At 40.7% G+C, this 12,836-nt stretch overlaps 1 protein-coding gene across 50 annotated transcripts in view; it reads right to left on the bottom strand.

The window, feature by feature from the left end:
* The window catches only part of RIMS1 (regulating synaptic membrane exocytosis 1), a 241,493-nt gene that overhangs the window by 41,668 nt on the left and 186,989 nt on the right, over nucleotides 1–12,836 (bottom strand). For 41 of the 50 annotated variants that reach the window (XM_081856705.1, XM_081856738.1, XM_081856722.1 and 38 more), the window contains one exon: nucleotides 3,219–3,331. The exons of the other annotated variants lie outside the window; for them this stretch is intronic. In XM_081856705.1, coding sequence (XP_081712831.1) covers nucleotides 3,219–3,331 — 113 coding nt within the window. The remainder of the gene's footprint in view (nucleotides 1–3,218; nucleotides 3,332–12,836) is intronic. 50 annotated transcript variants of the gene reach the window in all.

The raw sequence follows: 12,836 nt of genomic DNA, 5'->3' as shown, positions 1-12,836 counted from the left end.
TGCTAGCTGAGTTATAGTCCAAATCACCTGGAGGGCCCCAGCTTACTGAAGGCTCTCTAAAGTTGCTATGAATAAACAAGAAACCAACTATTGGGTAGCATTGTGCCAAGGAGTCTCATAAGATGATATTACCATTCTCATTTTCAGCATTGGCCTGGTGGCATTATTTATTTTTTTTAAAAAAATAATAATCTGTTGACAACAGTAGTATTTTAGTATGTTGACAACTTCAAAGGCTATATTAATTGAAGATATAAAACTGAGAGGTTGATAAGTGATGATGACATCTGCTTTATGTTTATACCCCATAAAGAAGCTTCTAGGCAGACATTTAGCATGCCTGGATACCCACAACTCTGAAAGGAGCTTTGCGGTAACGTAAAGTTAATAAATTAGGTAAATAAATTAAATAAATAAGCATTATGGCAGTGTCAGCATTGTTAACAATGGCGGCTATTAACACATAGCTGTGCACATTCATGTACTGAAACCAGCGGGAATTGCATGGATTTCAGTAAGACATGGACACACATACCTACAAAATAGACTACAGCTAATACTTGGGAAAGATGCACAGATTTTTAAGTATAAAGTTAAGGTATGAAGTAAAGCTGATAGCATCTACTGCACAACACAGGGATTTTAGCCCTAAAATTATAATAGCCAGCCACATTTGAAAACTGAAGCAACCTGTTCAAAGAGTATTCTCTTGAGTTGAAATGTACTGGAAATATTTAGATGTAATAAGCTTTCATATGCTCATAGATGTCTTTTGCTATTTTGTATATCAGGTTCCCCCCCTTTTGTTGAACTTATCTCATAAGCTATGCAACAAAAATCTTAACAATGGCTATGGTAAGTTAAACAAAGGTGTGGACTCCCAAAGACGAGCTCGCACATTGTTCCTTCCTGGTCTTTTAAAACTCCTGTATTGTGCTGAACTAAATCAAGGTTTGGCTTAGCATAACATCCAAGCCTGGGGCTCGTGGTTGACCTCTCTCCTCACTAGCCCAACCGCTGTAGCCAAAAGATTCTGGGACAATGTACATATGTGCATAGAAAGCATCACAAATATTAAATACAGCAGTAATAACATAAATAATACCCAGCCCACTAAATACAGATATATCGGAGCAGTGAGAAAGCATAGTACAAAAAGTTCTCCACCCTGTCATATATTTTAAAATGTTGCTTCCCCCAAAATCTCCAGCTTATAATGGAGTGCAAGAACCATTATGCAGATATAATTAAGATCAGCCTCATTATGTGCCCTACAGATTTCAGAATGAACCCAGGGTTCCACTGTTTAAAGTCTCCAATCTAAGCCTAAACTAAAATGGGGAACACCTTTTCATAAAGTATCCAAGCGCCTGTGAAAAGGGACTCTCTTTTGGCAATCTTTTTGGAGTAAAGTGTGGTGTAGTGGTTAAGAGCGGTGGACTCGTAATCTGGGGAACCGGGTTCGCGTCTCCGCTTCCTCCACCTGCAGCTGCTGGGTGACCTTGGGCCAGTCACACTTCTCTGAAGTCTCTCAGCCCCACTCACCTCACAGTGTGTTTGTTGTGGGGGAGGAAGGGAAAGGAGAATGTTGGCCGCTTTGAGACTCCTTCGGGTAGTGATAAAGTGGGATATCAAATCCAAACTCCTCCTCCTCCTAAATATGCACACAGGGAGAACTTCATCCAGTGCTCCAGAATTATCAAGGCAACTAGATGTTGCTCCATTTTGTGACATTATACTGTGAGAGGCAATTAAAGTATCCTCAGAGTGCAGGAGAACAGAAAACATTTGCTTTGGCAATGCAGGGATATACTGAATTCCTCCCGGTAAGGTAACTGTTGTTTTGCTTGCCCTCAGTAATGATATTGCAAGCAAAATTTGATTGGCTATGTAGTGTCTTGATGTTATCTTCCACGCTCTATGATCCCTGGTTGGCTAGTGGGGGGGGTGGCTCTAGAGAAGCAACAACGGGAATAATGAAGTGAATGAAAAACCAAGGAAGAGGTAAGTCTGTCTTTCATGGGAGGGCCCTTTACAAGCCCTCCCAACCTTTTCAGCTTGGATTTTTTCAGGGTTGAAAATCTGGTGCAGCCCTCCTAGGTAGCACAACTTAACTTTTGCACTAGCTGCAAGCTGGAGACGCATACCATTATTGTGCATGCAGTTTCATTTTTTTCAAACAAAAATATCCAACTTTCAACAAGCCCTCTCACTGGTTCAGAGTAGCAAACATGGTCTCCTCAGATGTTTTGTACCCCAGCTCCCATCAGCCCCAGCCGACCTGGCTAATGGTCAGGGAGCTGTAATCCAAAACATCTGGAAGGTACCATGTTCAGTGTGTTCCAAACACCTTCAGATCCTTCAAGCTATTCTATTTGACTTAGGTTCTTTATACTTTATCTAAAAATCATGTTTTCAGTTTGGCAGCTTTAATTGGGTAATGGCCATGTCTGGTGCAGTCACACACTGGCGTACCACCTCAAACATGACTGATATAGAACCTGGAATCTGCCTGAGAAGTCTGTTATTTCTACTCTACAGAAGAAGGAATGCAAGCCTAGCAATCAAGGCAAACTACAGTCCATGTTAGATGTAGTTTTGCATACAACCTAATCTAGTACAGGGAGCAGCTGCAGAAACAGTAGTAACCATACTGGGACAATGTCTCTCAAAGATTCCACCCTCTCATCTTGCTCCTCTTCGCTATTCTGATTAAAGAATTGCCACATTTCATTGGTAGGCTTGCTTTTCTTTAAAAAATGAAAGAAAAACCCCCATGAACACTGAAATCTTAAATTTAATAATCTAGTAAACACTTATAAATCAGATCAACCATTCCAAGCCTTGCTCTGTATCTTCAAGAGGCAAGACACTTATTCCAGTTATTCCAATTATACCAAATATCTACCTCAGAGAAAAACATCAAACACAAATATGCAAATAACTCTTGCCACTTTCTTGTGAAGTCAAAAAGCCCCTCTGGGGTGATTCTACAGCTCCCATTACACAGGACTAAAGACAACTGTAGCAAGACAACTGTTTCAGGAGCTTCTGATGCACTGTAAAAACTGAATGGATGAAATTATGCCCCCAAAATAAAGTTAGTATTTGTAGTGACTTCAAGTCTTCCTAGAAACTTTTGCGTTAGATCATATTTTAAATCAAGGTTTCTCCTTCCCCTTTCCAAATAAAGTATTATATTTTAACACTAACTTTACCTTAGTATATTGCTCACGTTCAAGTTCTTGACTAGAACCAGACTCTGTTGTCTGGTTATAACGGTGCATTTTCATTTTCATCTGTCTCGTTCGTTCCTCCACTACTAAATTTGCTGTAAAAACACATAATGGAAGCCTATTAAAAGGAGACAAAAAGCTTTTAAAGAAACAAATGGTTTACATGCAACTTAGACCTTATTTCAACTTGAACAAGAAGTATTCAAATAACAAAAAGAAGCACTGTGTGTACACAAGACATAGGCATGCTAATGTTAATATAATGATTTGCTTGCAAATATTTGTATGATACAATTCTAAATTTGCTACATAATTATAGGTGGTACAATAGATTCTAAACCAAGAAAAGAACATTTGCTTGTTTAAAGCTGATAAATCTTGGCAGTACAGTAGACCCACAAATTATGCAGGGGGTACATTATGGGGACAGAGCATAAAGCCAAAATCATGTATAATCAAATCACATTGGGTGCAATGGCGGGTGGGATTGCCAAAGTTTCCCCCCCAGATGCCTACCCGCTTTCTATTTATTTATTTGCCAAGCTTGTAAAGCTGAATGTGCACAAGTTAAATGTGTGTAGGTTGCGAGTCTGCTGTATCTGTAGAACTGTAGCATTCAATCATCTCAACATAAATATAACCAGTGGCGTAGCGTGGGGGGTGCAGGGGGGGCCGGCCGCACCGGGCGCAACATCTGGGGGTTAGGGAAATCCACGGGTTAGGGGGCGCAAATCCACGGGTTAGGGGACGCAAATCCATGGGTTAGGGGGCGCAAATTACTTGCCTTGCCCCGGGTGCTGATAACCCACGCTACGCCACTGAATATAACTATACTTCGTTATCCTATTCAAAATAACACTATGCAATACTTGCAAGTGCGATAGATGTGGGTTCAGACAATCATTGCACTGGCTTCTATACAACTAACTGGCTAAGGCCCCAGTCTTAGTCTATGCTAAGGTCTGAAAAAGGAGCATTTTTACACCTCACACTTAAACCCTTTGTAAGAGAAGCTGGCATTCCAGAAAGAAAGCCAAGCTGTGGTTGGTATTCAGCTAAATTGAAATTAATGGATCTAACTTAGGCATGTTTAATTAATTTAAGTGTCACCTCTGAATAACAGTTGAATACCATCCTGTGCGTAGCCTCTTCAGACTTTGATTTGAGTATTTGATTTACAGTTATTATATCACATTATATCACTCACTAATTGGGCCTGAGTGACAGACTCACTCCCTCCCTCATTCCCTCACTCACAAGGCTATCAAAATTGATAGGTTACTTCTCAAACAGCTACAATCTTGAAATCAGGTGCACACACAGCCTGATGCAATCTACATCTCCTCACAAAACTGGTGACTCAATGTATACCCCAAAATGTTCAAACCACTCATGTACCATATACAGGCAAGGTACTCTGATTACTCAAAGAGTCTGAAGTGGACGTTAGCGTACCACTCTCAGAAAAAAGGGGGCTCAAAGTATATCCCTCAAATGGTCAAGGTGTTTCCAGGTGATTCAGGAAGCAGACATGTAAAAATACACAAGGTCCAATTTTCATAGAGTCTGTCTGGATTTTTTTTTTCTCATAAAGGTTGCCTACAATTGTGTATTTTGATTTCAGAGGTTACAGATTCACCCAATTTGTGATAATTGATTTTACACAACAAGAGTATTATCAAAACACTGAGTAAATCACATTATTTTATGTTACAATGATATACAAAAAGATGTTTTATTAAGGAGATACACAATGCAAATGTGGAAAATCTAACCTTAATAGATTTCTTTCTCTCTCTTCAATAATGTTTTAATTTGGTAAAGTATATAAAGTTATTTAAACTACAGCATGCAACAATAAATCAATGAGCAATATTAAAAAACAGCACATATTTAGCTTTAAATTTAATACTGCCTAATTTTCCACATTCTTAGTCACAAAACCATGTTTTTAGTTGTAAAACTCCATTTAGTAAACAGAACAAAATGAAACAGTGCCTCAAAATATTAATCTACTTTTTCAGATTCATGTCCCCTCTCCCATACAAACCCAACTTTATCTGGAAAATGCCCCAAGAAACATATTTAGATTGCTAACTATATAGTTACTTGTGCTGAAGTCTCAATGAAACTACATGGTGCTGTCTGTACCAGATCTAAAACACCAAAGTGTTTATTCCATGTGCAGCATGTTGTTGTTTTCTAAAAAAACTTTTTCTGTCTCTGTTATTGTTATGTTGAGCTGCTAATATTACTTTTCTGCACACTGCACTGTTCAATCACGTTGGAAAAAACAGCATGCGATTGAAATAAATTAAAGAATTGTAGGCTATTCAATATGCCTATTTATCACCTACAAACGCAATGATCCTCAGATTGCAGATAGCAAGTTCCAATATGAATGCATTTATATGAAAATAATGTGAGTTTATTAACTGAATTGTAGATTTGTGTATTAGAAACTCTGTCTTTCAAATTCCCTTTCAGGAAGCCTGGTCAACAAGGCATCTTTTCTATAGAGAGCAAAGGTGAACAACCTGCAGCCAATGGTGCAGTCCCCAACCTCATTTTATATGCCCCCCCACCCCCGAACTTTCCGGAGTTGCTCTACTCTTCTATCCCAGTGGAATGGAGCCCCTTTCTAACTGTTCACATCCTCCTTAATGTTCCTGGTTTTAAGAAGTGCTTTCCTTTTTCTGCACAATTGCAGAAAATTTGGAAGAGGTGGTATTACATTTAAGAAAAATATATTGATGGGTTTTAACTAACATTTCCCTGGTTGTATGACTTTGCAAAAATAAGTAATTGTCCCCCAGATCATTGAGAACAAATTTAGGGTTGTTCTGCTTTGTATGTGTGTGCGTGTAGCACATTAAATCTACTTCCACTTGCTTTTTAGACGGAAAAAAAGATTCATTGGCCTGATGGACTTGAAGAAAACATATGTATGAGTATGAGAGAAAACATATGAGAGTAATTTCATCAACCCAGTTGGGCTTACTTCAGTGTAGAGCTCTACAGGAGTAGGAGCTGGTTAAAACTGAGTAAGAGTAAGAGTAAGAGTAATCTTTATTCTTCATGAATTTAATCTTTATTAATTAATTCAATACACTTTTGTCTCTTGCTATGTCCACCAATGGCATGTGGCCTCCAACCAATTACCCTTGAAGATATGGGGGCTTTGATAGAAAAAACAAGGTTGCCTATCCCTGCTAGAGAGTAACCATGCTCATTTGAATATGAAAAATAACATATCTGTCATTCAAATAACTGGTTTAGTGTATTCCCCAACCAGTTCAAATAGTCCCACTTGGTGTGGCGAGCAAGAGTAGCCTGTTAGCAGTGGCGGAGCTTCAAGCTCTGGCAGGGGGGTGGAGAGCAGGCGAGGGCATGGCTGGTGCACTCCCAGGGGCATGGGGCCCAGCACGGGGGGGGGGGGGACTGTGATAGCACCCCACCGGGATCGTGCCGCTGGGGGCAGTATGCTCCCCCCGCACCCCTGTTCCTCCGCCAGTGCCTGTTAGATGATTCGTATGGGAATCATTGCAGGCATGCCATAGCAAGCACAAAACTGGCTGTAGAGTTAGATAGGTGAACTGGCAAAGGAGGAGGAGACCAGTATCAGATGTGGTGGGACAGCAGTGCTCAGCTGCATTACTGTTGCTGACCAGGATGTAGAGGAGTAAGGTCAGCATGGTGCTAATGAACTGACAAAGCCAAACCAGTGCTCTTGCTGGTGTGTTTGCACCACACTAATCTCACTGCCACCTTTTTCCTTCCCTCTAGCTCCTAGTAAGCAGGAGTGACACAACTGACTGGAAGTCAGGTGAGCAGTGCCACCCTGCCATGCTGCCCATCACTGGTTTGGGACAATGTGAATGCAAGAAAAATAGAGTCAACAGCAACAAGGAGAAGAAAGAAGTCACACTGCTTGCCAAACTGCAGGTCTTGAGTTATAAATATCTAACTTTAGAGAAATACAGTTAGGACACAGCTAGAAGACAATCAAGGCCTGATGAATATATGGGGGAAACTATGAAAAATGGGGAGAGAAACCTATTACCTGGCTGTCAGGAGTTTAGTCACTATCTGAATGAATACTGAATGAAACTGAAACATTGACTCTAGAGGACCACCTCACATGATCTGGCTGCCATGGGGGAAGCCACCTCAAATCGCTTCTGTGTGGTCTTTCGTGTACACTGCAAGCAATTTCATGCGCACCAGCTCACACTTCCCAGATCTGGCCCTACCACATGGCTTCTTTCCATACTCCAGCAAGCTATAATTAGAAACAGTAATTTATGCATGGTGCCTAGCACAGTGACGGGTGTGGTATGAGTAATCAAAATGATGATGAATAGGCATGGTATTAGCAATTAAAATTATGATGATGATGATTAGCAATAAGAATGACATGAATTGTTTTGAAAAAAATTAAGCTGCAGCACAGATAGAAATCACACTGTGGGGACCAGTCCATAGGATGACATGAAGTGCATGAAACTGCTGGCCCTGTAGACCAACTGCCATGAGAAGGAAGTTTCAAGCAGCCATATTGTGAGAAACACTTTATTACCCTTGCCTATTAACAGACTGTGGGTGGTAGAATTAGATGTATGCTTTCTCTTTCTTTCTCATAATTTAATAGCAGGAAGGTATCAGAAATCTACAGCCCAGTTCCTACACTTAGCAGGCTTGCAATACTCTTCATGCATTAGAGAAACAGGCATGCCCTCCACAAATGAGGTTGATGCTCCGATTTGCATGCTGTTTTTACAAAAGAGGTGAAGATCATACAAATCATGTTTGCATGTACAAATTTCCACATAGCTTCACATAATATAGCAGGTGCTTGGTGGATGAGAGGGGCATCTACCTCTGCTGCCCCACCATGTAGACAAAACTAACTTTTTTTAGGTGTACGGCAGCCGAAAAGGAAAGAAAGCAACTCTGAAAATATGTCTGCTATAAAACAGGCAGACACATTCAAAGCGTGTATGTAACGAAGCTGCAAATAGTTCTCTGTTGTAAAGATATGAATGGGTGTGCGCGCACGCTCAATAGGATTAACATAAACAGTTGGAAAAATCTGAACGACTTAATAGAGCTAAATTGGATCATAATTAGTACCACTTTTAACAGTGCAAATTTCAGTGCTTAATCCCTCCTCCAGTTGAACACAAGTGAGGATATGATTGCTTATGGTCAAAGTTAGATGGACAAATACTGCAGAAAAGAGTAGGCTTCCTTCCTTCTGGAGTCTACGATGCACATTTCTTCCTTGCTTGCTTTCGTAGCACAGGTTCGTCTGGAACCTGTAGCTTTCCAGATGTTGTTGAACTACAGTACTGCCTGCAGAACAGCCAGTGTCTTGGATGACTTCTAGGTCCAGTTGACTTGTATGAGGAGATTCACTGTCATAGTCACATTTGTTTGACCCTTTTACAGACAGCGTGCTCTTGTCATCTTGATAAGGGTATACATGAAAACTCTGTTGTCTCAAACCACAACCCAAACCAGAATCTTAGTTAATATTATGGGTTAGGGAGAGTTATCAAAGGACAAGGCATCATACTGATAGTAATGGATGATGAAGCAGAAGTGATAAACTTTCCAGTCATCTGTTCTTATTGGAATGAGAACACACACATTTTTAGGATCTACAGGTGCTGTGAAACTAACTCATAGAATACTGGGAGCCACCTGCCAAAGGTTCTCCATCTCAATGTATCAGGGTCTGATGAATTTGTTTAGGCAGTTTTTGCTTACAATGTGTCTTTTTTTTTTTTTTTTTTATAAATATTTATTAAGGTTTTTTTAAAATATAAATGCACACATAAAACAATCTTACTTTTATAACAACAAATTCTTCACTTCTTTGGACTCCCTCACGTCCCCCTCTCCCATTTACATCATTAAAAAAAAAAAATTTTTCCAAACAAATTATCAACTTGTTTACAATCTCATGTCCACACATTCCAATATGATTTAACACTTTTTCCAATAAAATTTTTATATTTTCTTTAGTCTCACTTATCATCAAATTTAAGTCTAGTTTAGTGGTGGCCAGTTTTTTATAATCTAGCATCCTTCTTAACATTCAAACAAATTACAATGTTTTTGTAGATACATCTTGAATTTCTCCCAGTCTTCCTCCATCTTTTCTTCTCCCAGATCTCGGATTCTGCCAGTCATCTCGGCCAGTTGCATATAGTCCATCAGCTGCATCTGCCACTCTTCCAGTGTGGGTAAATCTTGAGTTTTCCAATTTTTTGCGATGAGAATCCTTGCTGCCGTTGTTGCATACATGAAAAATGTTCGATCCTTCTTTAACACCTTCTGGCCGACAATACCCAGAAGGAAGGCCTCTGGTTTCTTATACAATGTGTCTTGCCTTCCTATCTATTGAATAGGTGTGAGTGCCATGCTGAATGTTTGACCTCTGTTCCACAACTGTGTGCGCAGCAACTGTTGGATTATCCCTTCCACCAGCCTTTACTTTGTCAGATTTCCTGGAATGGGGCAAACTACAAACCAGGCCCTTGAGTACCACCTTGGTTTCAGTGCTGGGGTTGCAGCAGTTTCTGAAGGGCTGTATCCATTCCAAGGCAAACTTGGTTAGCCACATACTGGCCCTTGGGCACACATATATCAGCCATATTTCTTGCAGAGCTGTATGTGTGGGTTTGCTATGCACCAATTCAACTGGTCATTGTTTTAGTAGCTAGACTGACAAAATGCATTGTGGGCTATAAGGTTTGTTAGAGGGATAAAGGAAAAGCTTGTGGTGCCTGAGAGAAGAGTCATAAGTCCACTCCAGGTGACTAAAAATAAATTACAAACTTTGTTTCTAGCCACTTTAGGTGGGAAGCTGGGAGGCTGCTGTGGCAATTGGCTTTTCTGCTCAGTCATCCTAAAAAAAAGGGACTGGAAAACCGATGAGCTGGTGCTTGGGTACACTTACTCACAAGTAGACAGTTGGTTGTGCTGTAGAATTTTCTTCTCTTTTCTTCCTTCCTTGGGTCCATGGTGCAAAGGCAGCAGACAGCAGATGAAAGGCAGAGGCTTTCCTGACTGCCTTTTTTCCTCCTGCCACTCTGGCTTATGGTATGATGTCGGGGAAGCTGACAAGAACGGACCTCTCCATAAGATCAAAATGGTGGTTGCGAGACTATGCAGACCATCTCAGTCTAGCATTTCTAGGGGCTAAGGCTGACCTGGAGGAGCAGCTGCTTACCTGATGGCTTTCCTTGGTAACTGTGCTCTAGTAGCCCAAACAACATCCCTGACAAGTCTCCAAGAAGAGGCAGCTATGACAGAAACAGTTGACTTCTGCCTCAGCAGTTTGGCTTGTTAAGCCAGGGCAGTTCAGGTTTCAAGTTCCCTGTATACAAGCCATTTCTAGTACAGGTAACAAGCATCTTATGCTTATTTTACTTACACATTTACAGCTTTGTGTAGGTGTGTGGGGGAAATCAATCAATAAATGGAAAATAGTGAAACCCACTCTCCATTTATTTACCCACTCCTACCCACAGCTCCAGGCTTACCTGGCTTTGGGAAAGTGGCATGGGGGCTCTGGCAGTATCCCAGAGCCCTTGCACAGCCTTCACAAAGCTGGGTGAGGCGCCAGGTTTTGAGAAGAAGGCTCAAAGGCACTGACAGGATTGTAGAGCCCTCCAAGCAACCTTCTCAACGCCAGGTAAACAGCCCTATACCTTGCAGGGGGCAGGGGTTCTGCGGGATTCTGGATCTACACATGTTTGTGTTTACATGTGGATTCCTGGAACTGAACCTTTGCATAAGATGAGTTACCTGTATACATGTTGCAAAAACCCTCTATAGATTTGATGCAATGATAAATTGTAAATTCATGATCTTCTTGACTCTTGAAATTTGAAACGAGTATGGAACATTCCCAAAATGTTAGAAAATTTCCTGGAATCTCCAAAACGTTGTTGTTGCAAAACTCGAATGGATTTCTAATAAATATTCAGAAATAATCTCAAACATTATTTCATTTCTAGCTTATTATTCCTGAATCTTCGGGAGGGGTACATAGTCTCACATTCCATGCTCCAGTCACTTTTCTAGTCCATGGATGCACTCTCCATTTGCAAACTCTTGTGTTCAGTCTGCATTGAGGAACCACAAGCACACCTTCCAAGGTCCCATGAATACTTCCTCATTGGGTCGTCAGAGTCCTCCTTATCTGTCTCCAACTGTATTAATCAGTTCCCACTACCCAACACTAAATTCAAGGTGCAGCTAAGGCTCAAAGGAAGCTATAGCACTTTTACATTATCTTCTATAACCCCATTGGTCATTGGTTTGGGATGCACACAGTTTTGATGTTCTTTCGGCACTTCTCCTCTGAGCCTCTTATGTATTCTAGAAATTACCTGAGGGGTAATGTTTTTCTGTTTGTTTCTCTCAAGGTTTCCCTGTAGAAGACCAAATCCTTTATTTTGGATCCACATGCTAGTCGTTCCCATTCAGCATGTTATGGTGGTACACATAGTGTTCTTGTTTACCAATGGAAGAAAAATGGTACTCATTCCAGACTGACAAGCAGACTGAACAACTTGACCCAGCCCAACAGCCATGTTTTATTGTCTCCCAGGTGTTTAGAACCCCCCCCCCCCATTTTTTCAGTCTCAGTCAGGCAGCTCAATCTCAGTCAGTGAGTTATTTGTGGGGACACAAGTTGCGCACTCTTAAAATTTCTGAGCTGGTTCTGGAGGACTCCAGTATATCAAAACCAATCACCTCCCAGAAGAACATTCAAAGGTAGAGATAACCTAAGCCAATGCCACACTTATTTTTACCTTTTTTACAGTATGCATCAGCAGCCATTAGGTCTCCTGTCTTAACAGTAAACTTCTTAAAAATCATCCAGAGACATATGTATGCATTTCTAATTATTTATATCTTATATTTGTACTTTGCATTGCATTTATATGTTGAGTAATTCTTGTCTCTTGTATACTACCCTAGAAAAAAGCCCCACTGGGTTTAATAGGATTTACTCCCAGGTAAGGATAGCACTTCAGCCACTATCACTTTTAAGAGTTGCTTAATTTGATGTAGATAGAACATGGAGTCCGGCTACAGAGCCATTTATAAATCATGGCAAAATCGCCACGCATCTCTCAACTTTTTAAAATCTAGTCCTGTAGCAGAAAACAGCATGAGAGCCATCTCCAGCTCCACAGGGTGAGATTGAGGGGTTCTCAATAGCAAGAATTGGTACACCATCCTCAGTGACAAGAGGAAATAAAACATTGGCATATGCATGGTTATAACAGATTCCATTCAAAACAATACCAGAGGTAACTATGATGCATTTGGAGACAGAGATAGTTATACTCCTTATCTGCTAACTATAGCTCTCTTCACTCATGTGCAAAATTTACAATAAATGTGTTGAGGAGACAGGCCTTCCAGTGTCAATGCACTCATGGCGTCCATTCCCAATGTTCTGACAGCCTTTGGGGATAGGAAACACCTATGCTGATACAGTTGTAGGTCTCTACAACTCCCTTTCACATGTCTAACACAGTGCATGGACATTAGGGTGAGGTGGAGTGATAATGT

Source organism: Podarcis erhardii (assembly GCF_964252035.2).
Source record: "Podarcis erhardii genome assembly, chromosome: 3".
Taxonomy (NCBI): Eukaryota; Metazoa; Chordata; class Lepidosauria; order Squamata; family Lacertidae; genus Podarcis; species Podarcis erhardii.
The sequence above is the reverse complement of the archived record's forward strand: the minus strand, read 5'-3'. Positions and strand labels throughout refer to the sequence as shown.